Source organism: Pseudopodoces humilis, chromosome 4 (assembly GCF_049639895.1).
Source record: "Pseudopodoces humilis isolate 2021_Gansu_Grassland_sample_001 chromosome 4, ASM4963989v1, whole genome shotgun sequence".
Taxonomy (NCBI): domain Eukaryota; kingdom Metazoa; phylum Chordata; class Aves; order Passeriformes; family Paridae; genus Pseudopodoces; species Pseudopodoces humilis.
Genome location: NC_142203.1, coordinates 43,998,381 through 44,025,463, shown reverse-complemented (window position 1 = coordinate 44,025,463; position 27,083 = coordinate 43,998,381). Strand labels below are relative to the sequence as shown.

At 40.2% G+C, this 27,083-nt stretch overlaps 2 protein-coding genes across 8 annotated transcripts in view; both read right to left on the bottom strand.

Moving 5' to 3' along the window:
• The window catches only part of HAUS6 (HAUS augmin like complex subunit 6), a 28,623-nt gene extending 16,046 nt beyond the window's left edge, over positions 1–12,577 (bottom strand). For 5 of the 7 annotated variants that reach the window (XM_014252333.2, XM_014252332.2, XM_088054236.1 and 2 more), the window contains exons 1-13: positions 12,395–12,577; positions 11,227–11,322; positions 10,387–10,459; positions 9,281–9,413; positions 8,576–8,723; positions 5,413–5,478; positions 5,238–5,289; positions 4,861–5,034; positions 4,084–4,265; positions 3,376–3,505; positions 2,736–2,808; positions 929–1,019; positions 224–271 (exon numbers count right to left, since the gene is read on the bottom strand). In XM_014252333.2, the coding sequence (XP_014107808.1) occupies positions 224–271; positions 929–1,019; positions 2,736–2,808; positions 3,376–3,505; positions 4,084–4,265; positions 4,861–5,034; positions 5,238–5,289; positions 5,413–5,478; positions 8,576–8,723; positions 9,281–9,413; positions 10,387–10,459; positions 11,227–11,322; positions 12,395–12,486 (1,358 nt within the window). In that variant the 5' untranslated portion in view covers positions 12,487–12,577. Of the gene's footprint in view, positions 1–223; positions 272–928; positions 1,020–2,735; positions 2,809–3,375; positions 3,506–4,083; positions 4,266–4,860; positions 5,035–5,237; positions 5,290–5,412; positions 5,479–8,575; positions 8,724–9,280; positions 9,414–10,386; positions 10,460–11,226; positions 11,323–12,146; positions 12,223–12,394 lie in introns of those variants that run through there. The other 2 variants (XM_088054238.1, XM_014252336.2) reach the window with 2 other exon arrangements.
• Positions 12,578–13,143: 566 nt separating this feature from the next.
• Positions 13,144–26,450, bottom strand: PLIN2 (perilipin 2). Its single transcript, XM_014252280.2, has 9 exons — positions 26,351–26,450; positions 24,286–24,342; positions 24,010–24,205; positions 23,267–23,349; positions 22,469–22,754; positions 21,965–22,149; positions 21,104–21,238; positions 20,162–20,452; positions 13,144–14,136 (listed from the first exon to the last, which is right to left on the bottom strand). Exons 2-9 carry the CDS (start codon positions 24,313–24,315, stop codon positions 14,002–14,004), a joined length of 1,341 nt encoding a protein of 446 aa, XP_014107755.1. The 5' UTR covers positions 24,316–24,342; positions 26,351–26,450; the 3' UTR covers positions 13,144–14,001.
• Positions 26,451–27,083: the final 633 nt, after the last annotated feature.

The window sequence follows — 27,083 nt, the reverse complement described above, 5'->3', positions numbered from 1 at the left end:
CAGACTTGAGAACGTTCTACAACATACATAGTCTTTGAACCATTTGTCTGGCTTCCATATGTCTGTTCCTATAGAGAAACTTGTTGATATTTAACAATCACTTGGCTACCAAAATCTTCACCCTTTTCACTTCTGGTAAATTTCATGCCAATTGCGTATCTTTCAAAACTGCATAGTCCTCACTTGCTAGGAAAAGCACACCTTAAAATGTTTTTGATGTTACCTGTCTGTAGCCTCAGAAGCGGAAAAACCTTCGTGCTGCATGAAGTCACTGAAAGAACATCAGGAGTTAATTGTTAATTACTTTGATAGCCTCTGAGACTTACATGCAACTACATCTACTGATATGTAAGAATGGATAGCATTCCCTTGCTAACTCCCTTGGTCTCTTAGTAGGCAATGTTCAAGCATCTGTAGGAGTCATATTATGAAAAACAGCATTATTCAAAAGGTCATTAAATATTCCTGGACTAAGCAAATGGCAAAAGAGAAAAAACTTTCTAGGAAACCACTGTTCTGTGTTTAACCCTTTGCTGGTACTATATGAAGCGTAGCTACAGACTAATGTGACTTAACTCTCAAGAGTAATGAAAAAAGTCTTGTAGAAAAGGTTTGGTTTGAGAAACAGAAGTTTCTGTTCTCTCCATCTGTCTCTTGAATCTTAAAATATAGTCAAAAGCAAGAAAAAAACCCTGCAATTTGACTGCTAATCCTCCTATTCAGCAGCAACCAGTTGATCAATCTGTCATCAGCTGGAGAAAGCAGCAATTACTTTAGGACTATCTTGCTAAATCAAGTAGCAGTGATGTAATGAGTGGGCTACTGAAATATTCCACTTAGACTGAAGAGATGCAAAATATTCAAGTCCGGTAAGTAAACTAATTTTTCTACTGTTTTTTTTTTTTTTTTGAATTCTCATTAAGCATACCATCTTGAGGGTACTAATGCTGTATCTGTCATGGTTTCCAAAGCTCCATCATTCTTCCCATGGCATTCTTCATGATGAGAGTCATTATTATCTAGAAAAGCAACTCAAAATTTTTAGTATTGCTTCCATTTTCTTCACTTAGGCTTCCCGTGTGACATAGCTCACTCACACTACTTCAGCAGACTACTCACTGGATGGATTTTATGAACATTTCAAGAAAAAGAAATTAATACATAAGAGGATACTATCAATCCTTTTGCTCAGGCAGTACCTGTAGCCACAGATGCCACTAGCAGGCAGCACCTCTTTCTGTTATTCCTGAACACATGTTCAAGAAGCATAAATCAGTCAGACTTTCCACCTTCCTCTATAATACAACCCCAGCCACATAATCATTATCCCCTCCTCTCCACATACATCTCAGTTGTGTGGCATGTCAATTCTACAAAGCACAATTCCACACACTTTACCCAAACTACACTAACCAATAAATATCTCTGTGGATATACTCATCCATCTTGATACCTCAGTCCAAGCAAGGTGAAGCTTTGCATAAGAAAAAGTTTGGAACATGATTGAAGAAACACATACCTCAGTTATGGACTGTCTAGAACAGTGTACTAACTCTGGCACATCTTGAATATACAGCCAAAGTTTAACCTCAGTAGTTCTCTACTGATCTTGAGTCACACTCAACCACACATCAAAAATCTAAGCTCACTTCTAGTAGTTTGGTGAGGTCAGTATTTTGCTTTTGGAGTTGACCCTATTAACAGGCAGAAGTAAAGTTTTCTTAGTGGCTGTATGCTCTGATAATGCAACTCAACCACAGAGTAGAAAAAATATCAAAGACATCAATTTGTCTCAAGCTTTCTGATTCTACCAGCTCACAGCATCGTAGTACAGTACTTCAATCTTCTAATTTAAGGCAGATTATGTCCCAAATCCAATTCTGTAGCCTTTCCTCTGCAGCTTCTAGCCTTATACACACATACACTCAGACAACTAGAGCAGTACTTTTACCTTTGTAACCAAAAGGATCTTCCTGCCATTGTTTTGAATCTTAAATTCCAATATACCTCTGCTATGCCATTTTTCCTAAAAGGGACTGCAAATGACATGATTCAAGCCATCTTCCCCTTTGCTTTGTAGCTTTTAACTTGTAACTCTGTACTAGTGACCATCAGGACTTGGTCAATAAGTAAAATGAGGTCACCCAGTAAAATATCATCAGATCATCAGCCAATTGGCAACAACTATGCCTGATCAAAGTCAGCTGTGATAAACACTGTTAACCTAATGACTGAATGGAACCAACACAGGTCAAGTGAGGTCATGATCAAATGGCACAGTTACCAAGGTAAAAAGTATTTCAGAATGCACCAGGGAAAGCTGGGAGGGCACCTTCAATTTCTTTTCCTAGATGGTCAATGGAAAAAGTTTTAACTTCTTTTTCTCTCTATTACTCCTCCAACACAAATACCCTTTAGACTGTTAGACTGAATGTCTTCTCTAGAATCCAGGAATAAACCTTTGTACATGGACATCTGCCTCAACATCCTTTGTGCAAGAACAACAAAATACCAAACAGCTCAGTACTGGGTTTTTGCCAAGCTTCAGAGAACCTTCAAGATACTAAGAAGTTGAAAAATACAAGGCAATTTTGGCAAAGAGTCATTCACAACCAATTACCATGGACTATCAAAGACTATCTGAAATGCAAGAAAGGAACCTTTTTGACTCCACATAATTTTTAACAATTGTGGTGGTGGGGGAGAAGGAAAAGAAGCTTCTACTGTTCACTCACCTGAAAATGACTGACAAAGGACACTGTCTTCATCTTCGTCTGAAGAACTAAGAGATTGGAGTGAAGCTAGCTGCTTTCAAATGGAAAAGAAAAAGTTACAGAAGCAGGCAGAAAAAGTCAGTTTATCAACAGTAATTAACAGACAGGTACTTAAAACAGCTTTTCTGCAAACCAGCTGTCAGACTTAACATCAAGTCTCTTTTCTCCTTAATGGGTAGCTACACAAGGGTATAACTTCAGTCAATGTGATCATCAACATGAAAATAATTGTTTGTTCATCAAGTGCATTGCTTTAAAAAGGGAAAACAGATATCAGCAAATATTCAGACTGACCATACAAATACTCAGCTTCTACAGGAGGACTGACAGAAACAAACCAAAAACTAATCTGCTCACAATTATGCTGATATACCATCTCAACATCTCCAGTGAATACATTAGGTATCATAAAGTCAAATGTACTCTCTTTACGAATCACTACTTCTTAAAGCAGAATCAGGTATACTGAACTATGTGAGTCCCCTAACATTACATAGAAAGCAGAAGTGTTGCAACAGAACACAACAGTTTTGACCTACATCCTCTCTCACCTTCACCCTTTTCTATTTTCCCAGAATCAGATAAAATGAACACTACTTACATGATCATCTTTAAAGATTAAATTAAAAGGACACTGGCCAAGAATTGTTTTCCACTTCGATTCCCAGATCTCCTGTTTTCTAGAAATAGACCCTTGCTTTGGCTCACAATGCTGTTGCCTTCTTCTTTGACTGTAATACATAAATGAAAAATGAAGACAGATGTTGGTAAAGATAACAATTCTACTTAAAGAGGAAAAGGATTACATTTTCTCCTTTATCCTGACAAACCTTTGATATGTATTGATTTATTCATGCATTTATGCATTCACTAAGAACTAAATCTCACAACCAAAAACGCTGCTGCTAGGTAGTCTTCATGTCTCTTACAGCAGAATTTAAAAAACTGCACTAAAAAATATGCACAATAAACACTTTAAATTTCCCTAAGCCAGTTACAGATGAAAGTTTTAAAAATCTCAGAACTTATTAATGCAACAAGACAAAACAAGGCAACAATCAGATCAGCAAGCAAATTAGGTCCCTAGGAACAAAGACTAAAATATTAATGAAACAAAGGCAAAAAGCTGAAGTTAACTAAAGAATCTCAATAAAAAGCCATAAATAAAACAAACACTCATTTTCCCAGAGGCACAAGAAAAAGACCAAACCAACATGTTTTTGCTGTAACATTTTTCTGGAAAAGACACCAATAGACATGATCCTACCATTTAAGATCAAGCAATTAGAGAAAATTTCCCAACAATTACCTTTGTGTTTTCAACTCCTGTAGTGCATTCTTGTAGGATGTAACCATGTCCTCAATTCTGTGAAATTCTTTTAATTCACATGGACAAGGTTCATCTCTCAATGTCATCAGCGCTTCATTTAACAACTGAATAACTGTTAGGAAATTCAGTTTTCCATCTTCATATAAATTTCCTGTACAAAACTTGAAGTAGAGCAAGCAATAAAAAAAAACTTAGTAAACAGTACCAACACCAGAAAGTTATGTCTTCTGTAGTCAGAACCAGGACACTGTCATACTTAGGTTCAGGTCCTGATCGTTTCATTTTTCAAAAAATACAATCTAGGTTAAAGCAATACAAGCCAAGAAAACTTCAACCAATGAGGTATTCTGTTTGACCACTGCCCCAAAAGATATGGCACAAACAACACCAATGCCATAACTGGACACCATACTCTACAGAATGGAAACAAAAGCAAATTAGTTGAAGCATCAGTTAAACCAGCCAAAATAATTTTAATGTTTCAACAAAAAAAAAGTCAAGTACTAATTAGGCAGACTTACCAATGTATTTATTGAACTGAAAAAGCTAATGGGTTAAGCAAAACAAATACAAAACAGCATTATAATAATAATAAATCTCTGCATATGAATTATACATATTTCATGCATCCTTCTGCAATCATCTCTAATAATCCATGAAGTACTTGTTTAATTTTTTTAAGGTATTTAATTGCATCCCTGGAGACTAAATAAAAGCAGTTTAGCAATTCAGCAAGGAGGATAAAAAGCCACTTACTCCATGTATGTTACTTTCAACTCTGTAAGTCAGCAACCCTGGAACCCTCACAGCTACATCAGTTCCATCCAGAACACATGGGTTGGCACAGTCTTGAAGTACAGAATCCACAACTTCCTTTTCCTTTTTCAGAGATGTAAGTATTTCCACTATAAGTGTCCACATACTGCGGACCTTAATAGGAAAGGACAAAAACATTGTTTTAAAATGTTTGCTATAGTATCTATAATGATATATAGTATCAAAGCATCATGAAGGAAGATGAAAGGGCTAACATTACCACAGGTAAACAAGTGCAAGTAACACTGTATCTGACAGTAGGTGTTGCAGAAATGTTAGAATTCAACACACTGCCACAGCAGGAACAAAATGCTCACCTTCTGAATTTTGTCAGTTGTGTCATTTTTGTTTTGGTTATTTTGTTTCATCCTATATGCACATACAAAACAGAAATTCAAGTGGAATACAGTGGAATTACAGTTCATATTTCATAAAACTAAGTATCTAATCTATTTCATACATCCTAACTTGGTTACAAGAAGAAACACTTACCTGAAACACTGCTTCTGCACAACTTCATATTCAGACACTGTCCGTTTTATTTCTCTAATTAAAACCCTAGGAAAAAATTCAACAGCTAGTATAGGCTTCTCAGAATTGCTTACAGTCACTAATCATGTCCATTCCAGATCTACATAGTAAGGCAGCTGTTTCTTATACCCAGCAGCATTAAGTTACTGTAAGCATCTATTATCAACATGAACCACAAATATATTCAGCAATTCTACAGTACTCAAATCCCTCATTTTCAAAAGACCAGAGAACAGAATACTGGAGTAGAAGCAGCTGGACCACAGAAGATCTTTTGTCAAAGTGCTTTTATTGACATTTTAAGCATGAAAAAATGTAGTAGTCTGATTTTCAGGAACAGTGGGTGCCTCAATCATGCTGCATTCCAAAGGATCTTCAGAGTTCTGACACATTGTCAAGAATGAAAAAAAGAACTCTAAAGAAATACATTTTTGAAGGGTATCACTCAAACAAGTAAACAGTGGCAGTATTTCCCAAACAAGGTCACAGGAGACACAGAATTACAGAAATCAGAGAAGTTTAGGAGACATTGACCTCTGGAAATTGCATTGTTGAGCCTTCCATTGAAAACAGAGCCTTAATTATGCTGCTCAGTCTTGTCAAACTAAGTCTTGAATATGTCCTGGAACTGAAATTTCACTTCTGAGGGCAACCTTTTTCAGTTTAATTGTTCTTATAAGAGATTGTTTTAAATCCAGAGGCAGTTTCCCCCTAAACATCCTGTCCTGTCAGGACACATCCTTGTGAAGAGTGCCTCCGTGTTCTCTACAACTACTTCTTAAATACTGAAACTCTGATTAAACCCCTAGAATTGCCTTTTTCAGGCTAAACAAACCAAATTTCTACAGTTTTTAGTCATATATTTCACACTCTGCAACCCTGCAATCCATTGCAGCCCTCTGCTAGTACCTCTCCCATCTTTCACTCTCTACCTTCAAGTGGGCTGATCAAAACTAAACACAGTATTCCACATGTGGCACTAGAATTGCCAGCCCCAGCCAGCAACTAAGTACCACACAGCTGCTCACTCAATTCCCACCTCCCCAGCCCCAGAAGAATAGGAAGAATCTGAAAAATGGTAATGACCAGGGCTCATTCCAACACAATATGGTAGGCTGCTGATCCTGATTACCAGGACACTCTGTTGACTCATGCTCAGCTTGTGGCCTGACACTACATTCACTTCTGAGTCTTCTTAACAGAGCTACTCCCCAGCTAATCACCCACAAACCTGTGCTGCTGTTGAGGTCTGTTTTCTCTCTAGGGTGCAGGACCTCACACTGGTCTTTGTTAAACCCCACAAAATTTTTGTTGTGCAAGTCTCCAGACCCAGCAAGGTCTCTCTGTGAAATGCTTCCCCATTGCAGTGTTTCCTCCTTCCTCACAGTTTGGCAACATCTGCAAGTTTGGTGGGTTTGTATTCATGCCTGTCATCCATATTCCTTAAGAAGACAGCACCAGACTCATACGAGCTCCACTCACAGACTAGCTATGACTTTGAGGCACTATCACACTTTGGGCTCACCCCTTTAACTAGCCTTCTGTCTTTCCTAATATATTAATCTGTTCTGAAATGACATTAGGTAAGTATCCCTGTACCCTTGGATGAAAGCAATGAAACCTTTCCTTTACCCTCTTCTGCTGCTTCTTTCACCATTTGGCACAGAGACTGGGCCACTGATCTTACCCATGTAGCCTAAAGCAAGGTACATATTGGGTATTCCAACCTGTGAGACCTGCAACATACAACTTTGTTCAGAATCAGATCTAAATCCCTTAAGTACTTCCACTTCCTAATAACATATTGCAGTATTTTTTTTTAAGACCTTAGCAGGCTCTTGGAGCTTTAGCTGAACTTTGGCCTTCCTAGCTACATCACTGCACACCTGAGAAGTATTTCTGTATTTGTGTCTTGGAGTCAGTTCCCTTTTCTTTATTCCATGTTGCTACACTGTCCTAATTAGGCAGCTTCCTTGTTGCACCTGTTTCTTTTTTCACTTTATGAGATGGATCACACATGAGCTCCAGCAAGGATCTCTGAAAGTATCCTATCACTCATGAACTTTCCTGCTTTCCACAAGACATCTCCTACAGTTGCCTAGGTCAGTGGAAATACACTCAAATTAAAAGGCCAGTGTCATCAGTTTTCCTCTTGTCTTCCACACATTCCTTTGGAATGAAGGTTCTAAGTCTTGGCTGCAGAGACCATAAGAGCCCTCTAACATCTCCAAAGAAGTTTCTCTCATTTACAAGCAGTGAATTCAAGACAGTACTGCTCTGACTCAACACTCTCAGTGATTGCACTATGAAGTCATTCTCTAGGTACTCCCGCTTCCTGCCATCTCTAATGCACCACTGAACTACTTCGCCAGGAAATACCAGGGTAAACTGAAGTCCTTGATAAGAATCAAGGCCAGCAGAAACACACCATGAGGTCTCCCTGGATGCTAAACCCTCATCCAAAGTCATGAAACGTGATCAGTCCTCTTGTAAGGAGCTACACTACACGCACTGACACTACTCTTTTACCTACAGTGCAACCCCTCACCCTTTTCTGCCATTTACTAAACTTGTAACTGTCCATGACAGTGCTCCAATACTGTAAATAATCCCACACAAATTCTGTAAATTCCATTGGTATATTACTCTATGCTTGCAGAGAAAGTTCCAGCTCTCGACATTTCCCAACCTGGAAGTGTCTGCCGTAAAAAAGAGTTAAGAACAGCACACTTGGTGAAATAATTAAGGTTTAAGCAAATAAAATGTGTCTCACAGTCACTAAACAAAACCCAGTGTTTCATTCTGAGAATGTTATATTTTAGGATATAACCCTTCAAAAGAAATGATACTGCTACACATGTAGAATTCCCTGACCATTTTAATGCCCATGTACCATACGGCATCTCCTAAATGATTCACTTCTTTAAGCTATGATGCTTCACAAAAGATCTACAAGCAGTAGAACTGTTGATGAAAGAAGTTAAAGGGGGAAAATAAGGGAGCAGTTCAACAGAATGAGTTCTGTGATGTAAAGCCTATATAGACTTTTCAAATCCTTTTAAAAACACATACATGTAAGTCAGCTTTTATGGAAAGACTAATTTTCTTTACATGCATTACTTACTGTGCTTTTTCCCTGTATTCTTTAATAACAAAGTCTTCCCTTCGAAGATTTTGCAGCAGTTTATTGTATGCGACTCTGTGTCTTGCTTCTGCTATGTACATATCATCAGGTCTCCATCTTATAGCTTCAGCAAAAGGTATACCAGTGCCTAAACAGAAATCAACGCTTGGATTACATTATTTGCTTTTAACAAATGGACAACTTTCTAATCTACCTAGATCAAACTGCAACAATCACAAATCAAGATGCTCATTTTTACCAGGACTGAAATATAGCATGCAGTGTACTGCCTCTTTGGCCTTTTTTCCTGAAGTATACATCTTCACTCCCTCACTCTCACCCCCTTTCTATACCCTTTAGGTTACAATAATACATGAAACAGACAGATCTGATCCTTCAGAATTCCTCAAGTTCTGAGAAAGAAAACAGTGTAGCCATCCAAGACTTCTGCACCAAACCTTTGCTTGTGTGGGTAATGGTGCAGAGCATTGCACAGGTGAACCTTGTAACAAGATTCATAAAGTAATAGAGAGCGAACCCATCTGCATTGCTCTATCAGCAGTAGCTCTGCACAAATGCACAGAGTGAAAGACTCTGACCTGAGCAGTCAACTAAGAACTACTTAAAGCTCCTGACATATATTGAAGACTTGATAGATTTACAAAAATAGCAAATTAATAATTTTTATTGTCCCATATAGCTTACCTACAGAGAGCTTTTTCATGTTCTCAATCATTATGTATCTTGCAAAAAGGTAGATCACGTGAACAAATTTAGCACCACCAGGACAAAGGAGCACGGAAGGTGTAATTCGTGGAATACCTATTTCCTTTTGCTTCTAGAAAAGTATAATCATTTTAAATCAAAACAAATCTAAGAAGTAAAGCATACACAACAGCTATCAAAGACTTGTCTGCATACCAAAACAGTGCAGATTACCCACTAGCAAGCCTGATGCAAAGCTGAATGACTGCCACCACAGCTGACACCTACTGTAATGAGCAGAAGAGAATAAAGCTTTTTTCATTTTTCCCAACACCCATCTAGTTCTATACACAAGCCAGTATTAAAGCAAAGACTGAAATCAGTGTTGGATAAATGTTAAAAATAGGTACCCTCCTCATTCCTAACTGGTAATCTCTATCTTTGAAAACACATTCAAGTTTTCTTTCATTTTCTACTGAAGTCCTGAATCAGTGTACTTTAAACATATTTAAAGATACTGCACCATTGGTTTTCACTTTATCCATTATTACTAAAATACAGAAGTGCTGAAGAACATAAAGACAAGATTTTTAGAACAATCATTAAAACAAAGGCAGCATAAGAAAGCAACAAGACTTGAAGAAATCAGTTTTGCTTTGTCTTTAAATTTAGCTCCTTTCCCAATATACAAGAGAATACTATTAATTTTTTTATGCATGTGAATCAGCTTTCACAATAATAAACACTTTCCCAGGCAAGTTAAACAGCCCTCAAGCTGAAGGATGTTATTCTCACCTACCAGCCCTCTGACCTTAGAGGGCTAAGACATTCTCTACACTTCCATTTAATCAAATACTATTATCCAAAAGCAAGCAACAGTAGTTTTAGGACCCAACTAGACCTCTGTCCTCTGAATTCCCCAAAGCCAACATCTTTTCTTCAAGGAAGTCCAGAATAAACTATATGAAAGAATATACAAGGCAAAACTGAAATCTTTGATTAAGAAAATCCATACTTAAAACTCTGATACAAAACACTTCCCTCAAAAAAAGAGTAAGGTCACAGAAACCAGCACAGCATCAACTTCCACCTTTTACAGTACTCACTGAAATTTCTCTTAGCCACAGACAGCAGTGCTTCCTAAATTTAGGACTTCCTTGTTTTCTGAACTCAGATAGCCTTTTCATTTAAAAAGGATGAGGAAGAAGGAAAAGAAAAAGAAAAAGCCATGTCAAAATACATTCAAATATTCAAATACCTAATTAACCACCGTAAAAACAAGAGTAAGACACAGTTTTCTTATTGATGTCGAGCCAGAAAATGAGGGGCATATACCCTAGACCAAGAAGAGATGAAAGTTTGTTAAATGACAATGTTTTCTTTCCATAAATCAGAGATTATTCCAGAGAGAGGTTTGTCTGCAGCTCTTTCTAACTCTGGACATGCAAAGAAGAAAAAAAAGAGGCCAGAAACCTCATTTTCACACCACTGGTCTTCCTCCCAACACATCTTCAAATGCATAAGCTGAAACAGCTCTGCTATACAAAGAAAACCATTAAAGAACACTCGGTTCTTGCCATGTTGAATGTCCTTGTAACAACCCACAAACTGCAAGTATTTTCTGCTCAGTCAAAAAGAATGGGACAGGTAGATTATTTATCAGCTATTAAAATTTATATCAAAGTTTCTAAGTAACAGATAGCAACAGAAACAACTAATTAAGTCAAGGTTTCAGACTGATCAAAATTGAGTGAATGAGTTGTGATCAAAAGGAAACAAATTCTCTGACTGTATGCTCTTCTTCCAAAGCATTCCCCAAAAAACCACTTCCTTCCCCTCCAGCAACTATATGTATAATATGTATAAAATATACATGTATGCAAAATACGTATAAAACATATTCTTAATTAAGGGCATAGCAGTAACCTCAGAAACCAAGCACTTACTTGAAAGTTTGTCTTGCGCGGTGCTTATCCAGCTTAGTAAACAAGAAGAGGGCAACGACATGAAATGCTCTGCTGTTTGGTTTAGCAAACATATCCCTAATAAATAAACAGCCACATCAGAAGCAGTTACGGTGACAGCAGTGCATTTTCACTGGCTGCTAAAGACTACAAAACACTGTTATGTTACAGAGTAATTAATTGAATGCTTTATTTCCTATGTAGAAGTATACACTTTTCATCCTATTTAACACGGGTGAAATCCAGGGCCGCAACAAAAACAGGGTGGCCAGCAGATCGAAGGTGGTGATTCTGCCCATGTGTTCTGCTCCTGTGAGACCCCCAACTGGAGTGCTGCATTCAGTTCTGGTGCTCCCAATACAACAAGAACATGGAACTGTCGGAGCAAGTCCAGAGAAAGGGCACGAAATTGAAAAGACTGGAGCACCTCCCTACAAAGACTGAGAGCTGGGGGTGTTCAGCCTGTTGAAGAGAAGGTTACATGGAGACCTAATAGCAACCTTACAGTATCTGAAGGGGGCCTGCAGGGAAGCTGGAGAGGGACTCTTAGGAACTGTAGAGACAGAACACGGAATAATGGGTACAAGTTGAAAGACGAAAAATTTAGGTTAGATATTTGGGGGAAAATCTTTACTGTGACAATAGTGAGGCACTGGAACCGGTTGCCTCGGGAGGTTGCGGATGCCCCGACCCTGAGAGCGTTTAAGGCCAGGATGGGTAAAGCCTTGAGCAACCAGGTCTAGTGGAATACGTCCCGGCCCACGGCGGGAGGGCGGCAGCGGAATATATATCATGTTCTAAGGTCTGTTCCAGGCCCCTAACAACCTACGATGCTACGAAACAATTCCGGCAATTTCTCTTCCAATGAAAGTTCTCAAAACACGCGCTAGGAAGACCCTCACCTCGCCTTCCCCACAGGACTGTGCGGGGGAGCAAGACTTCTCACCAGTCCTGACTTTCATTTCTTCAGAAAGTCTGAGATAATAATGTGGACTGCAGCGGCAATGTGGGCATTTCCCGGGCGCTGTATGTCGCCAGGAGCACCAGGCCCCTCAGCGGCCATGGCGAGACGCTCCCGCCTCGCGCTCCCGGGGGAGACCCGGTTGGAATCCCCCGTCTCCACCCTCTCCCAGATTTCCCTAGCACTCACCTCCCTAGTTTTACGCCACAATGGCGTTTCGGGCGGAAGCCCAAGGCCAGCAAACAGAGCCAGAGGTGATCGCTCTCCCACTTGTCGGCCATGGCAGCTGTCGGCAGCGGGCGGTCAGACGGCGCACCCCTCCAGCCCCTCACAGCCGCGCCATCTTCTCGAGCCCGCCAAAAACTCCCGCGCGCGGGCCCGCCCACACCACGCCGCTACCCTCGCGAGACCTCCCGCCCGCCCCGGAGCCCAAAGACGAAGCGAGCCGGGCGCGCTGCCTCACGGGAGCTGTAGTCCGGGTGCAGGCATATCTCCAGCGGGCCCTGCCATTTAAATAGGCATTTTGCAATCGGTGAGAAAAACTAAGCCAAAATAAGCCCCCCCGCCACCCCCCCCCCCAGAAAAAAAAACAGAAAAACAACCCTAAGCCCTAACAAGAAAAACTCGCACCGGCAAGAGGGCTGTGCGGTTCAAACTTTTATTCCAAGGCATTTCAGTGACCAGATTTACAGGCCCTCACGACAGGTGTCCCAGGATGAGGGCGCAGCGCCGTGCCCGCGGCCGCAGCAGAGCGGCGCTCTGCCGCAACTCCCGTGACTGCGCCGCCGGCACACCGACGACACCGAGAGGTCTCTGCGACAGCACTTCGGCCTCCTCCTCGCAAAGAAATGTTAACAAGTGCGCCTCCAGTCCCGTTCCCACTCTCCCCAGCTCCTAGAGAAGTTACTGTGTGCGAGCAAATGCAGACTCACCAGCCCTTAGCAAATAACTGAGTGAGATTTTATTAAAAGATTTTTTAAAAACCACTGTCACCAGAACTCACATTCAATTCCTTCTTTTTTCCCAAGTTTTCTTTTATCCGAAGTCTTTATCTCTTTACTCTCTATTTCTCCTTTCTTTTTACAGTCTCTTTCGCTTCCTTATTTAAATGCTGTCCTTATACCCAAAATACTTTAATATTGAAGCATTTACTCCCTTTTAGTCTCAGGCGCCACAACTGATAGCATCATGACAAATCATGACATCATGCCAAAATATTTGCACACAGAAGGCAAGTGGAAAGAAAGGAAGACCTTTTGTGCATAAAGCACTCTTGCCAAAGGAAAGCTCTAAGCTTCTAAGCTCTGTAGGTACAGAGCCTAACGAAAGAACCTGAGAAAATCTGAGATAGACAAAGTCTCTTACCCCTTCCAGCAGCAAAGAGGTAGATGCAGCACTGCTTTTCACGTAGACTGAAAGGGGAAATTTGGTGGGCAAATCCTCATCAACTCCTTTTGTTGGCAGCCCTTTATGCAAAGCACTGGGGTATTCTCATGGCTGCTACCAGCAGAAGAACAAATCATCCACAAAGGTCAGATTAGTTGGTTACACTGGTTAGGCTATACCTGGCTTGCAGAATGGGAACCTGACACCCATGCTAACCAATTAATGTAGCGTGCATTCCTTACATTGAAAAACCCAGATTTTTGATGCAGCTAAGTGAAACAGTACTGATTAAAAAAAATAATAAAATATCCCCATAATCCCTAAACTAGGCAGGATCATCTTTAAAAAGGAGAAATCTAAATTAAACATGGCAAAGGTACACTGTATCAAAAAGACATTTTTATGCTTCTCTATTCAGCTCTTTGCCCTGTAGTGTAAGGACCATTTGTGCGTGAAAAATCCTGTTGATCCTCTTCGTCCAAATCCAAAATGTCGGGTACATCATCTGACTCTGAAGACAGGTCTGTAATAGTGAAATCTGGAACCTGTGTAGGAATGAAATTTCAATCAATTTAAAAGTAAAACTAAACAGATTTGTGCAGTACTCCTTCACTGATGACAGGATACAAAGATGCTCAGCACCTCCAGAAATCAGACCAAACATCCTGATTACAGATTGAAATATGTTCAGACATATAGAAAACACGAACCATTAAGACAGATCAATCAAATACAACACAAGATGGAAATCAGTTGCTTAGAAGGTAGGACTTTATATAGTAGAGATGGACAAGAGCTGAATGCAGTGGACTAAATTTAGTGAAACTGGTGACTGGAAAATTAAGAAAGGAGGTTTTAAAACTAATTTTACCTTTCTTCTTTTCACAGAAGCAATGGACTATACAAAGTAATCTGCCCTGAGGAGATTGATAGGGATTGCTGTGTTGCTCTGGATGCCAACGTCTGCATCAGACATTTTTTTTATGAAACCAAAACCTGGAACTGCAATGTCACTTTGGCCTCCATTTTAACTGTGCGTATTCTGTACTGCTAAGCAGCACAGGGTTTCAGGAATTGCCAGAGAGACATCAGTGGATACATGGATGTTGCAGACTTCTAAAAATGTTGTCTAAGACACTTAGGAGCTTAAGTCCCAACCCTTAAGTCCCCTTTGTAGGACTTAGATTACTTAGGCACTTCTGAAAAATAGGATAAAATTAAGCAATTTACTTATAAGTTTTTTTGCCCCAGGTGAAAAATACTCATATCTGTAATATTATTTATGGTTAGTTTTAATGTTGGTGATGTGACATACTTGGAGCCAGACACAGTATCAGCAAATAACTACTGCTGCATTTTGACAGGACTGTTTCTGTTCAAAGCAACAGCAGCTTGTAGGCATTTCTGTAACTTAAGCTCAGCACCGACTGAAGTGGCATTTTTAATGCATTCCCTAACTACAAAACACCTTATGACTTACTTTAATGAGACAGTAAGCAGTAAAAATCTATGCTTTGCCTGTTATGAAGGCAGGGCAGGAGGGCTGACAATGTATCAAATAAAGGGAGTACTGCTTCAGCTACTAGGCTGTGCTCAACACAGAAGCTCTACATGTTAATTTACTGGTCTTACAGAATAGGTATTCATTGGACACCCAGGGATCTTTTAAATACTAGTTATTTATTTAAATTGATCTTTAGAAGAACTTAAGCAGCATGTAACTAACCAGGAACTATTGTGGATACCATGAAATGTGTGGACCACTTTGAGAATTTAAGTTTGATCAAAATAACATCAGTAATTTTAGTTTCCCAAAAGATCAAAAGGCACTAAGAATGGAGGAAACACATCTTTCTACCAGAAATAATTATTTTCCATCTTTCTGCTTATGGCAGTTTTCCTAAAACTCTCATTACTGCACTTAGAGAAAGCAACAAGTTTTCCCATTATCAGCACGTGATCTTGTATTTCATACTGCAGTATACAAATACATTGTTGCAAAATACATTCTTACAAATAAGAATGTGCCCAAATGGATGGTTATATATATTTAAACTGACCAGGACACAGCCATGTTTTTTAAGTGTGTCTGACCAGTAAGAATTTTCTCTGTTATACATTTAAGAGGTTTTTATTACTTATAACCATTTTATTCTTAGTGGCAACAGAGTAATTGCTCACATTTAAGTTTCTGCCTTCTTCATCTCCTTAATGCATGCAGCAGAAGAACTTGACTCCTTTAATGTAATAGTAAATTTTTTGATAGCCATGAAAGAACTTCAAATTGCAGTGTATCTCAGCATGAGTAAAACAGACTGGATGTCAATATGATTCATCTCCGTTTTGACTGTGCTAAATTGTATTAGAATCACATATTCTGACATCTGCACCAGTCTAACTAAAACAATGCCAAGCCCTTGGTGTTATGAGATTGCTTATGTAAAAGACCCTTGCTTCCACACCACTTTTCACAGTTGACTCACTGCTTTCTTTCAACTTCCTAGCAATTCTTGCAATAAAAGAGTAAGACCAGATATAACTCCTTCATGCAATTTCTCTTCATGATTCAGTATATCATTTACAAAGATATAATACTTGCAACATCCCCACATAAAACAGTGCCAAAAACTACTTTGGCATTTTGCTGTCTTTTGCAGTCACCCCAGGACACATATATAAATGTTAATGTCAATTCTAACTTCAATCCATTTTCTTCTTGCTAAGATTTTAGACCTGAGCCACTAGCATTTTGACACAGTGTTCTCATTCTGTGAACTTTCAAAACAAGTGCTTATTTTTAGCCATCAGAGACTGTTTTATCCAAAAGAAATAAAATTGCCATGAATTGGCAATAAATGAAATGAAATTTATTTATCAAAACACTGTCCACAACACCTCCAGCAAGCTACTTTATGTAAGACTCTCTGATCATGCAAATTAATAACCAAGCATACTTTAAAACAAGTTCAGTTTTGTTTCATCTTTTTAATTATGAAGGTTTAAAAGAGCTTTTTAGTGGTAGTTACTGCTTTTTTTAAATAGTGAGAAATAATTTATCAGTTGTTCCCAAATCCTTTCACAGATTTTATTAGCTATAAAATATTACCTAAGTTGAATTTTGGAAAAGATTGCAAAAATATTAATCTTGAAGAATAAGAGATATTTCCAAAGCTTTACACTTTTTTTAGATTGAGGCAACCTAGCTGCAACTCCAGGCCTTACACAAATCTTGTAATTTGGGCTTGACCAATGCTATAAAAATGTTTGCAAAACTTGCATACCATATGGAGCTATTCACAAATGCTTATATTGAAAGGTTTTCTAGAAAACTATTATCAGCAATGATAGAATAATAGTTCTCTGTTAAATGCACCTGGAAAGTGTCAACTAGCATGAACAATTTTTGAGCGATCTCTAGAAGAGAAAAAGTAATTTTCTGAATTCTAAATAAACCCTAAATAACCTTACAAGTGATAATGATGTTAGTATTATAACCATTACTATCCCAGGTTTTCTGCAACTAGCAGCCTTTGACATTCTTCCATTTAGTCGAGTTTACCTGCCTTGCTGAAAATGGTTGAATCTGCTTCCTGTCATTTTCAACACATCTGGTCTTACCATTTCTAAAAGTTTTCAGAGAAACCTCAAAATTTTCTAGCCCAAGCTATATTCTCAAATGTGATTTTGGACTAAGAGGAAGAAAGCTTCTGTGCAGTGCAGCTGAGATGTTGAATACATGCAGCTGGAGAGAAAAAGGTAAGATGTCAGTAACTCAGCTTTCCCGTCTTTATCTGTGGGAAGCACCTTCCTCTAGAGAAGAGTCTTCCCAATTCTGATGGGGGATGGGGGGCTGTGCATGTGTGGATAGAAACTTAAAAAAGTTTGGGGGGAGGGCAGGCAGCATCCAACAAAACAAGCACCTACCACAACACCATGACACAGGAGACCAGCCATTAGGTAAGCATTTAACCAGGCCTTGCTCTGTTTGCAGCCACCAGTTATAGGTCAGCTGCCAGAAGTCCAAGTAACTTTTGAACAGAAGTCACCCTACAGCACATGGTAAGGAAGAAGTGCTTTGAAGGTCTAGGCTGGTAGCAACTTTTCCTTGCATTCTACTTCATCTGCTTACTGCAATTTAGTAAAGCTGGACAGCCATGCAAGAATACAAACCAGTAACACAAGACAGAACAGACACAGTGTACTGCATCTGCACTAATGCTAGATGATGTTGTTTACTTCTCAGTCCTTAAAAAAAAAGTTTGAGTATCTTATTTGATAGATCACCTCAGGATGAAGTCCCAGAGTAATAAGACTTTAAAGCACACATAGAATAGGAATTCCCTTCTTTGAACAGCCCACTCCTTCTACACCTAATTAGTTCCATCCAGCTCAGTTCCTGAGCACACCTACAATAGTGGATGCATTCTATGGGTATTATTGCAAATGGAAATAAAATTCTCACTGGGCCTATGTAATAGTAAACTTTAAAATAAATTAATTCCTGAAAGCACTATGTCTCCAGAAGTCTTAACTCAGACCCTAGATGGAAAGGAGTCTCACCATCTCATGTTGATTTCATGTTAAACACCTCCCTTATATAAAGTGAGTATTAAACATTGTAAATTACAGAATCTTTACCTGCAATCCTGTTTCTCTACAGTTTCATTTAATATTGTGCTTAAACCAGTCTTCCTCACACTTCTAGGCCAACCCTGATCTAACAGCTAACCCACTCACATTAGAAGGCTGGACAGCGTATAATTTGCTTTAGTGCCTAAATCATGCCAAGTGGAGGCATTTGTTCCATGTAGCAGTGTGCGGCTATGTGATAGCCTTTCTTTGAACCGCATTTTTGCCTTATACTGCTTTGTCACTTCTTTGAAAATGGTGGCTGGCACTACAACACTAGATGATTGCAACCCCAAGTTGTATAGGGCATGCATCAGAAAAAAAAGATACAACTTACCTGGACAGCACTAACGCAAGAAAGCTTATTTCTTAGTAACTACTTCTTTTCCAGTGGAGGGGTTCACAGGACTTACTGAGAACAAGTAATTCCACTGAAGTAGTTGAATGTAAACATAGATTTGTCACTCAAGTTCAAGAGAACAAATAAAGTCAAGTTAAAACTGGTGATGCAGCTGAGAAGTAAAAACTGTTTATAGGGAGTCAGAAGACAAAGCTGGTAGATAGCCACACACAACACCTACTGTGAAGGGAGGAGAGGATTCTTTTGTCCATATCCATCTCTTTTCAATATTAGAACATCCATCAGCTCACAGCTTAGGTCATCTTTAAAGGTCACAACAGCAAGGATCAACAAAAGCATCAGTAAAGCTAAGACTCACTGGACAGATACACAGAAATCCAAAAGGAAGGAAATGCTGCAGCAGAATCTCATCTATCTATCAATACATACACAAACACTTTCAATGCACATCTACTTCATCTGCATGTCAAACTTGCTTTCTGCTGGACCCAGTTTGAGGGAGTCACAGAAGAGCAAGTTAGATTGTTTTAAAACAAAGGAGACAGGCTTTGGCTACTAAAGCATTTATTACTAACATACAAAAATGAGTTACAAAACAATGGCTACAAAAACACACACTCACAACAGCAGGCACCTGGGTACAAACAGCATGAATCTTCTTTTATACTGCATATTAAAAAAAATTGTTTATAATTATTTGGTCAGTCACTGGAACAGTGTTCATGAAGCATCTAGATGATGCTTTTAGTCATAAGGTTTAGTTTTTCAGTTTTTAGGTAGTCCTGCAATGAGTAGGAGTCAAACTTGGTGACACTTACGGGTCCACTCCAGCTTGAAATATTCTATAATTCTGTGGTCAAGTTATTGTGTTATAAAATACTTAAGTTTATACAGTTAATGTTAAAACTGTAACAGCATTTAACTCCAGCTGACTCATTCAGAAACCCCACTTTCAGCTTTGGCATTCTATACTCACAGAACTTTTGTCATGAATTATGTAGCAATAGAATCTGAGATAGTCAGATGCACAATTATCAAATGTATGATCTGAAGCAATCATAGCATTTAAGTGTAAATAGCTAGACTGTAGAACTTTTAAATGCATTTCATAGTACGTAAGGCTTTCATATCATTCTGGGAGAAATTAAGCAGCAAATCAAAGCTATGGTGGATTTCATTTAGACTATTAATACCACTGAAACACAATGAGGGTTTGACAGACAAACAGGGTGTCTTGACAACTGTCAGCTGCCCATAATTAGGCACTTGAGTTTAGTTTGAATTTTTAAGGATAGCTTAACTACACAGGACAAAACAGCCCATGTGTAAGTTTCCTGGCCTGTAGATTCCCCTATTCCTGTATTTATAGACTGTTCACCAAAAAATGGTGAAAATGGATTTTTTTGACAGCTACACTTAGTAAGGCCACTTATTTGGTCAGTCAGCAGAGTACATGCTTGCTACGCAGTTTATTCAGTAGTGTGTTCAGGCTGTTTGTCTTTCTGGCTGGAACTTTCCTCCCCTTCACCTTTGCTTTCAGCATGCTGAATGCCAGGCAGTTGTAGGTAAAAGGGACCTACCAGCCAGTTGAGCGGTGTGTTGTTAACAAGATAATCCATCACATCATCCAGAGACTCCTTCATTTTCTTCAGCTGTCCTTTGCTGGCTGCAATAAAGCTGTCTGATAATTCTTGGAAGGAGGATGCTGACCGAAAGCTCTGGTAGACATCACCTGCCATTGACCCAACACTGTAAACCTGATCCTGTACATTCTGTGGCAGCCCCTGTAGGCTTGAGACCAGTGTGAGGCAGGTGGTCTGAAGCTGCTGAGTGAGGCTCCGTGCAATAGCTAGAGTTCTTGACTCAATGTGCTAGAAAGAACAAGCATAACAGCACATTAGTGTCTTCTTATGACTGTAGCAGCTTTATGTTGATCAAGATACTTAAAGAAGCAAAGGGGATGTAAGAGAAATAAAGCCATAGCAGATAATAAACCAGATTTTAAGTCTGAAGCATCAAAGACTTAGAAGAAACTTGGTATTTCTTCAGCAATCAAGTACTTTGTGAAAAGAAACTGATAGCTTCTACCCAGTGACAGTCAAGCAGATTCTTGTTTCAACTCTGGATAACAAGTCACAGCAGGTAAGTACATTCTAATCAATGAACTATCCCTGAAAGCTATGTGCAGGACTCAGTGAGTCTGTGCCTGAAACTGCTGACATATCATTATTTCTGATCTGGACACATCACATAAATGGTTTCTAGCTAATCTATATACAGATATCCCAACACGGGTTCACATGCTAAACAGGATGAACATTCTCAAGAGAGGAGAACGAACCCCACAGGGTTTGCATGAAGTACGCTTATTTAAAGAGTTCAGGTCTCCTACTTCTCGGAAGTCATCTGCCCTCAGCTTCAGCATCCAGCCTCTCTGTTGCACACTTCAGGGACTGTTAGCTTGCCATGACCTTGATGGGATACAATACATTTATTTCTAGTGTACATTTACATCTATTTACCTCAGCACTACGCAGATCATCACCATCACTTTGGCCTGTATTTTTCTTCCATTCTACCCAGGACTGATAAAGCTTTTCCTGAGCACCAAGAAGTTTCTTATTGGCACTATTCACATTCTTCCTGGCATACTCGATCTGAAATACAGCCAAATAAGGAAGTAGAGCCAAGAGTCCAAACAGATGCTTTAGGGCTTCTCTACCTTGACTGTTTTGTAACTGTCTTTTAAAATACTTCATAAAATCAGTATAAATAACTTTGGGGAGTGTAAGAGTGTGTTTAGTCGCATCAAAGAACTGAAAACTGAAAGCAGTTTTAAGATGTTATGTAGTGTTCCCCTCTGCCTCAGCTATTTCCCGAGGAATTGAAAGTGTCTAGGCCATGACTCTATGTGCAGTTTGTCATGTACATAAAGGTATTTGCTGGGATAAGACTATGAAGTACCAGAAGCGCTCAGAGATAGAAGCAGCTATAGAGCAAGTCCCAAAAGAATTTGAAATTTTACTAATAAAAAGGTTGTTGTGTTTCTAAATTGCATAACACTTCCTTCACTGAATGAATTATGTATCAAAACCAGCACTAAAAAACAGGAATAAATTCAAACATGTTCACTTCTTTTTCTGCAGTGCAGTTACATACAATTGCTCATTAGTTCACATCTTAGCCTGATTTAGAACTCTCCAAAATCTCTTAATGGCAAATTCTTTGTATTTAATGTAATACACATAATACATGTAATAATGTATTTATGCATTTAATCAGAGAGCAATCCCTGTTTTCCTGTGACTCTTTTGGCTGTTTTCTTCACTCTAAACCAAGGCCAACATATGTTTTTTATATATCAGGTGAAAGCTTAAACTTACCAGACTAACAGTGTAATTGAGCTGAGAGATTGTCTCCTGGCTTTTCTGTTTAGCATCTCTAACTTTTTTTAAGGCTTGTTGGTAGGCACGTGCACGGACCTTTGAAGACAAGGATCCTAGTCTAACATAGTAGCTTGGCTTTTGGACTCCAACTTCAAAGCCTTCAACGTTTGCAGCTTCTTTCTCTAGGTATGCAGAAAGGAAGCAAATTCATAGCTGGAGGAAAACTAAAGAGGTCTGAGACAATTTTATCTGCCTAGTAACAGCTGAATACAGGGCTTGTTGAGTAGTCCTTTAGCACCAATATGTAATTTCACCTTTCAGAGAAATCTTTATTTTCACTCTGCTTCCTTGTGAAGATGCTGCTACTACAATCAGCAAGGCAAAAGCCAGTTTGGGAAGCATGTGCCCCCTTCCCCACTATGACCAAACAATAAATAGATAATTGCTTGCTTCTCTCCAATATAATCATTCCAACAAAATCAAACCTTCAATTGGTCTTACCTAGTTCTGCTTCTGTAAGTGGAAGATACTGGTCCACAAGGGTCTCTGATTTTGTGAGAGCACTGTCCACACCGCTGCTCACCATTTGCACCACACGACTTCCTAGGACAGTGTTAATGCTGCCATTGACAACTGACTTGGTCATTTCTACGCTGTCTTGCACTGCTTCTTTAGTCTTGCCCACAACTCCAGTGATTGTGTGAGCAACAGTTTCCTTGGCACCAGTCACAGTGGTTGTTACAGCTTCTCTGGCTCCAACAACTACATCCTTGGCATTGGCAACAACCTGCCATAGGACATGCTTGTATTTACTAGAAGTATTAGCTAGTTGAGAGCTACATAATCCAGGAAATAATAAATTTATGCTAAAGCCTGTACAAGTATTGGTTATCCAGAAGAAAATTTGCCCTGAAAAAATATGTACAAGAGAATAAAGAACATGACTGCCACACAGCTTTCAGCTCAAAAAACTTCAGTGAATGTAATCTAGGTGCTTCATATGGAGCAAGAAAGAGGCAAAGACTCACATTTTAAAAGACACCCACCAGTAAACTGCACCTATAGAAAGATGTTGTCAAGTGGTGGGCAATTTCAAACAATGGGGAAAAAAACCAAACAACTCAATGGTCTCTCAAAGGCAACGAACAGTCCTACAGATACATCTCTGATTCTCTCCTTGCTTCCAAGCTGTGCTTCAGGCACAGCCGTTTGATACGTGTCTCCCTGGGGTTTTAGTGATAATAGAAAAGAAGGGTGTATGGTTCTCCTGTTCAACATACATAAACGGAAAGATCTTACCTTGTCAGTGGGTTGATTCAGTATAGGCAGTCTCTCTTCAATTTTGTCTAGACCTATACAAGCATAGTTGTTGGCAACTACAACTATAAAAGAAATTACAAGAGCTGGTTTTAATTATTTTTTCCCCAAGTAAAACAACTCAAACTGAAAACTTGTTTTGAAAAAGAACTCATGCAATATCCTTGAAGTAGTTTCCTCCTCTTTTCAGTGAGATTTGAGGCAGCGAAGCCAAAGAACAAGGCAGATTTACAATATAAGAAAAAAACTTCTTGCAGGCAAAGAAAATTCATTTGATAATTCACAAGCAACTTGTAGAAGAAGCTGAAATAACTCGCCCTTTGCCATTCTATAAAACCAGGCTTCTGGTTACAACAACCTTGTGACACAGCTTCTAAATTTAACTAGTTCTCAGTGTAAGAAAATACAGCAGTAGCATTTGAAACCAGGTGAAAAGTGAGGAAGGTATTGAGCAAGAGACTGCGTAATAACTTCACATATCAAAAGTCATCCATCAATTTAGTATTACGAAAGCTGGAATATGCTTTCACTCTGGATTATTACGGGGTTTTTTAAAGTCTTATCAATGTGTAATCAGTTATGCAACAAGTCAGGCAACAGGTTCAGTCAGCTACCCAAAACAGCATTCAAGACCAGCATGACCATGTTAAACCATGTTAAGTGCATCTGGATATAAAAAACAATCAGTTGAACTAAAGTTATGAACAGCTTCATCTTTGCCTTACTTTGTGGTTCCAGTTTCTGAATGATAGGCATAGCACTTGTCATGGCTACTGATGTAATCGTCTTCACTCCTTTCTCTGCTATCTCACATACTGACTTCAGATAAGGATGATTATCCTTTGTGGTGATGTAAGCTGTGGACACCATATCATAGGTGGAGCTCACCAAAGGAAGGTTGGCAACCCTTGATACAATGTTCTGTTTAAAAGAGAAAGGTGTTACTTGACTCCTATTTTTCTGATCTAGACAAAGAAATTATGGGACTTACTCAGACATACCTGCTGTGGATCAATTGCTGCCAATGCCATTTTTTCACGTCTTGAACCTTGCACAGCCTGTGAAAGAAACATATATGAGTTATGGCATCATATCTGCTCATTCTAAGCATCAAACTTTAAAACCAACAACCTTTCTGTGATCCACCCCATTTACTGGAACCAGGATGTTCACATTCATGCATACAGAAATCAGATTGTATTGTAACAATTTACAAATCCAAAACTTAATTTAGGTAACGCAAGTACAGCATATGCACGACATAGGCTTTGAGGTACAGCAGTTCATTGATGAAAAACCAGGAGATGGAGTCACTTATTTTTTTCTAGAAGAATTACGACAGACTTATCTGTTGAGCCAGGACAAATAAAAGCCATCCTGGAAGTCACTAAAAATCTATTTTATTATGTCCAAGTCAAACAAAGAATCCACCAACAACTTTAATCAGATTAAATCTTCTAGGGAGCCCACCTAAGGCTCACTCTGTTCTGCTTCCTAAGGAGTTAGCATTCCTGTGACACTGAGAGCATTGGATCTCCCTCCTGCAGAAAATAAATCTCCTTATGCTAATTTAGACTAAATTATTACACACTCCCCATTGAAATGAGTTGCAAACATTGGTCATTCAACAAATGTACAGTACTCAACATGCATGCCAACATGTATTCCCATGGAGAAAATACTAACAGCTCTCCCCACAATAACCCTATAGAAGGGGCAGAGTATTGCAGTACCACGTAAGGAGAACACACTGAAGCACACTGTCATCCTATGCACACGTGCAGGCTGAACTACGTCTTCAAGAAGCACCTTTTCCACTAATGATTTCACATAATGCTTAAGTTTCAGAAGAATCTGCATGAATGAAGGCAACAAAAAGGTAAACTAGGAGTCCGTCCTCAAAAGGATTGTGGTTTACAAGGTCTTTTGCTAGGTTTGTCAAAGAGCCAACAGCAGTTTTCCGTCTCATAAGTATGACAGCAAAAAAGGAATGTGTTAATATTCCACCTGAGGTAAAATAAAACTTCTCCCCATTACATAATGGAGAACAAGGACAAAGACATCCTGTTAACACTTTGCAGGCATATTTGCACATATTAACATACACATGTGATAAAGTAATGCCTGTAATGAGATTGTACATGAAACAAGCAAGACAAGTAACAGACAATGGTTACAGCAGTAACAAAGCTTTCCCTTCATTTAATAAGAATTTAAATACCCTCAGGAACTTGTAACACACAGTATTACAAGTCAGATCACTTGGGAGTTCAGCTGGATTTCACTATGAACTGCAAACCATACTACAGAACAAGGAAGATGATAACGGCACAGAATCTGGCCTCTTAGGGAAGAAGGGCCGTTACTTTAAGGATTATTCAATGTTCGTAGTGTGTCTCATAAAATCCATCCACACAGGGCATGCATTTGAATTCTAGTCAATAAACTGTGAAGCTATTCCTACTCCTAAAGAAAAGGAAGACAACTAGAATCTTGTGCCGTTTCAGAAACCCCTTGAATAGGTTCAGCTCTAGCTGAAGTCGGATCCACTCCTCTGAAGCAGGTGAGAGAGACGCCTAGAATTCAAGTCCAAGCATATTTCAGAGACAACAAGTACTGGAGAGAAAAGCGCTCAGGCTACTTCACAAACTTCATTCCTACTCTCCCCTCTCGCTATGGGGAGAAGTGCAAGAAAGCAGCGCGGCACAGCAGCCGCGCCGCCCGCTCTGGCTCGCCTCGGTACCCAAAGCAGGAAGGCGCACTGCTTTCCCAAGTGCCTCCACGGGCCGCTTCCGGGATGGGGCATTCCAAACGCCGCTCCCAGGGGCGGACGAGGCTCTCAGGACCTTCTAGTCCGGGCGAGCCTCGGCTAGCGCACCGAAGCGCGCCGGGCCGCGGTGGCAGCGGGGGCGGCCCGGCGGTCAGCGCCGCGCACGGGGCCGCACCCCCGCCCGCTCCGCCGCCGGCTCCACCATATTGCGGAGTCAGACCCGCGGGGCGGGTAGCAGCCCAGCGCCGCCGCGGCCGCCCAGGGCCGTGCCGGAGCACCGGGCCGGCCGTACTCACCCGGGAGCAGGAACCGGAGCCGCCGTCGACTGGAGAACGGGCAGGGTCGCGGGCACGGGCGCCGCCGCCGCTGCGGGGGGGGCGGCGGCCTCGCCCCGTTATTTATGGGGCGTCACCGCCGCCGCGCGCCACCGCCGGCGGGGGGCGGGGCCGGACACGTAGTGACCGCAGCGGCGGTCAGCGGGAGGGCACTGCCCTGTCCTGGAGCGTCTCGGCGAAGGGAGCTGGTGTGCAACTGGTTCTGCAGAAGGCCGGTTCACTGAAGCACAGAGCATGCTGAATTGGAATGGAATGAAAAGGATCATCGAGTCCAGCTTCTGGCCTTGCAGAGCACCATCCCCAAGGGCCACCCCATGTGCCTGAGAGCACTGTCGAAACGTTTCTTGATTTCTCTGTCAGAGTGGGGCTGTGACCGCTGCCCTGGGGAGCGGGGTACTTCCCTGTTCCCGTGTCCAACCACCCTAGGGAAGAAGAACCGTTTTCTAATATTCAACCTAAACCTCCCCTGACAGCAGAGCAGAATAAATGGAGCAAACCAGAATTTTTCACTTCTTTGAGCAGACTTATTACAGCTCTGCTAGCATGCACACCAAATATTCGCGTGCACTTTGCTCTTTTCATTGTTGTCATCTGAGAGTTCTCTCTTTTCCCAGTCATGCGGCTTCTCAAGTGTAAACCACTCAGTGTGCCCATGTTTACATGCCCTTTGTAAGGAGTGTCTCTACTGGGAATT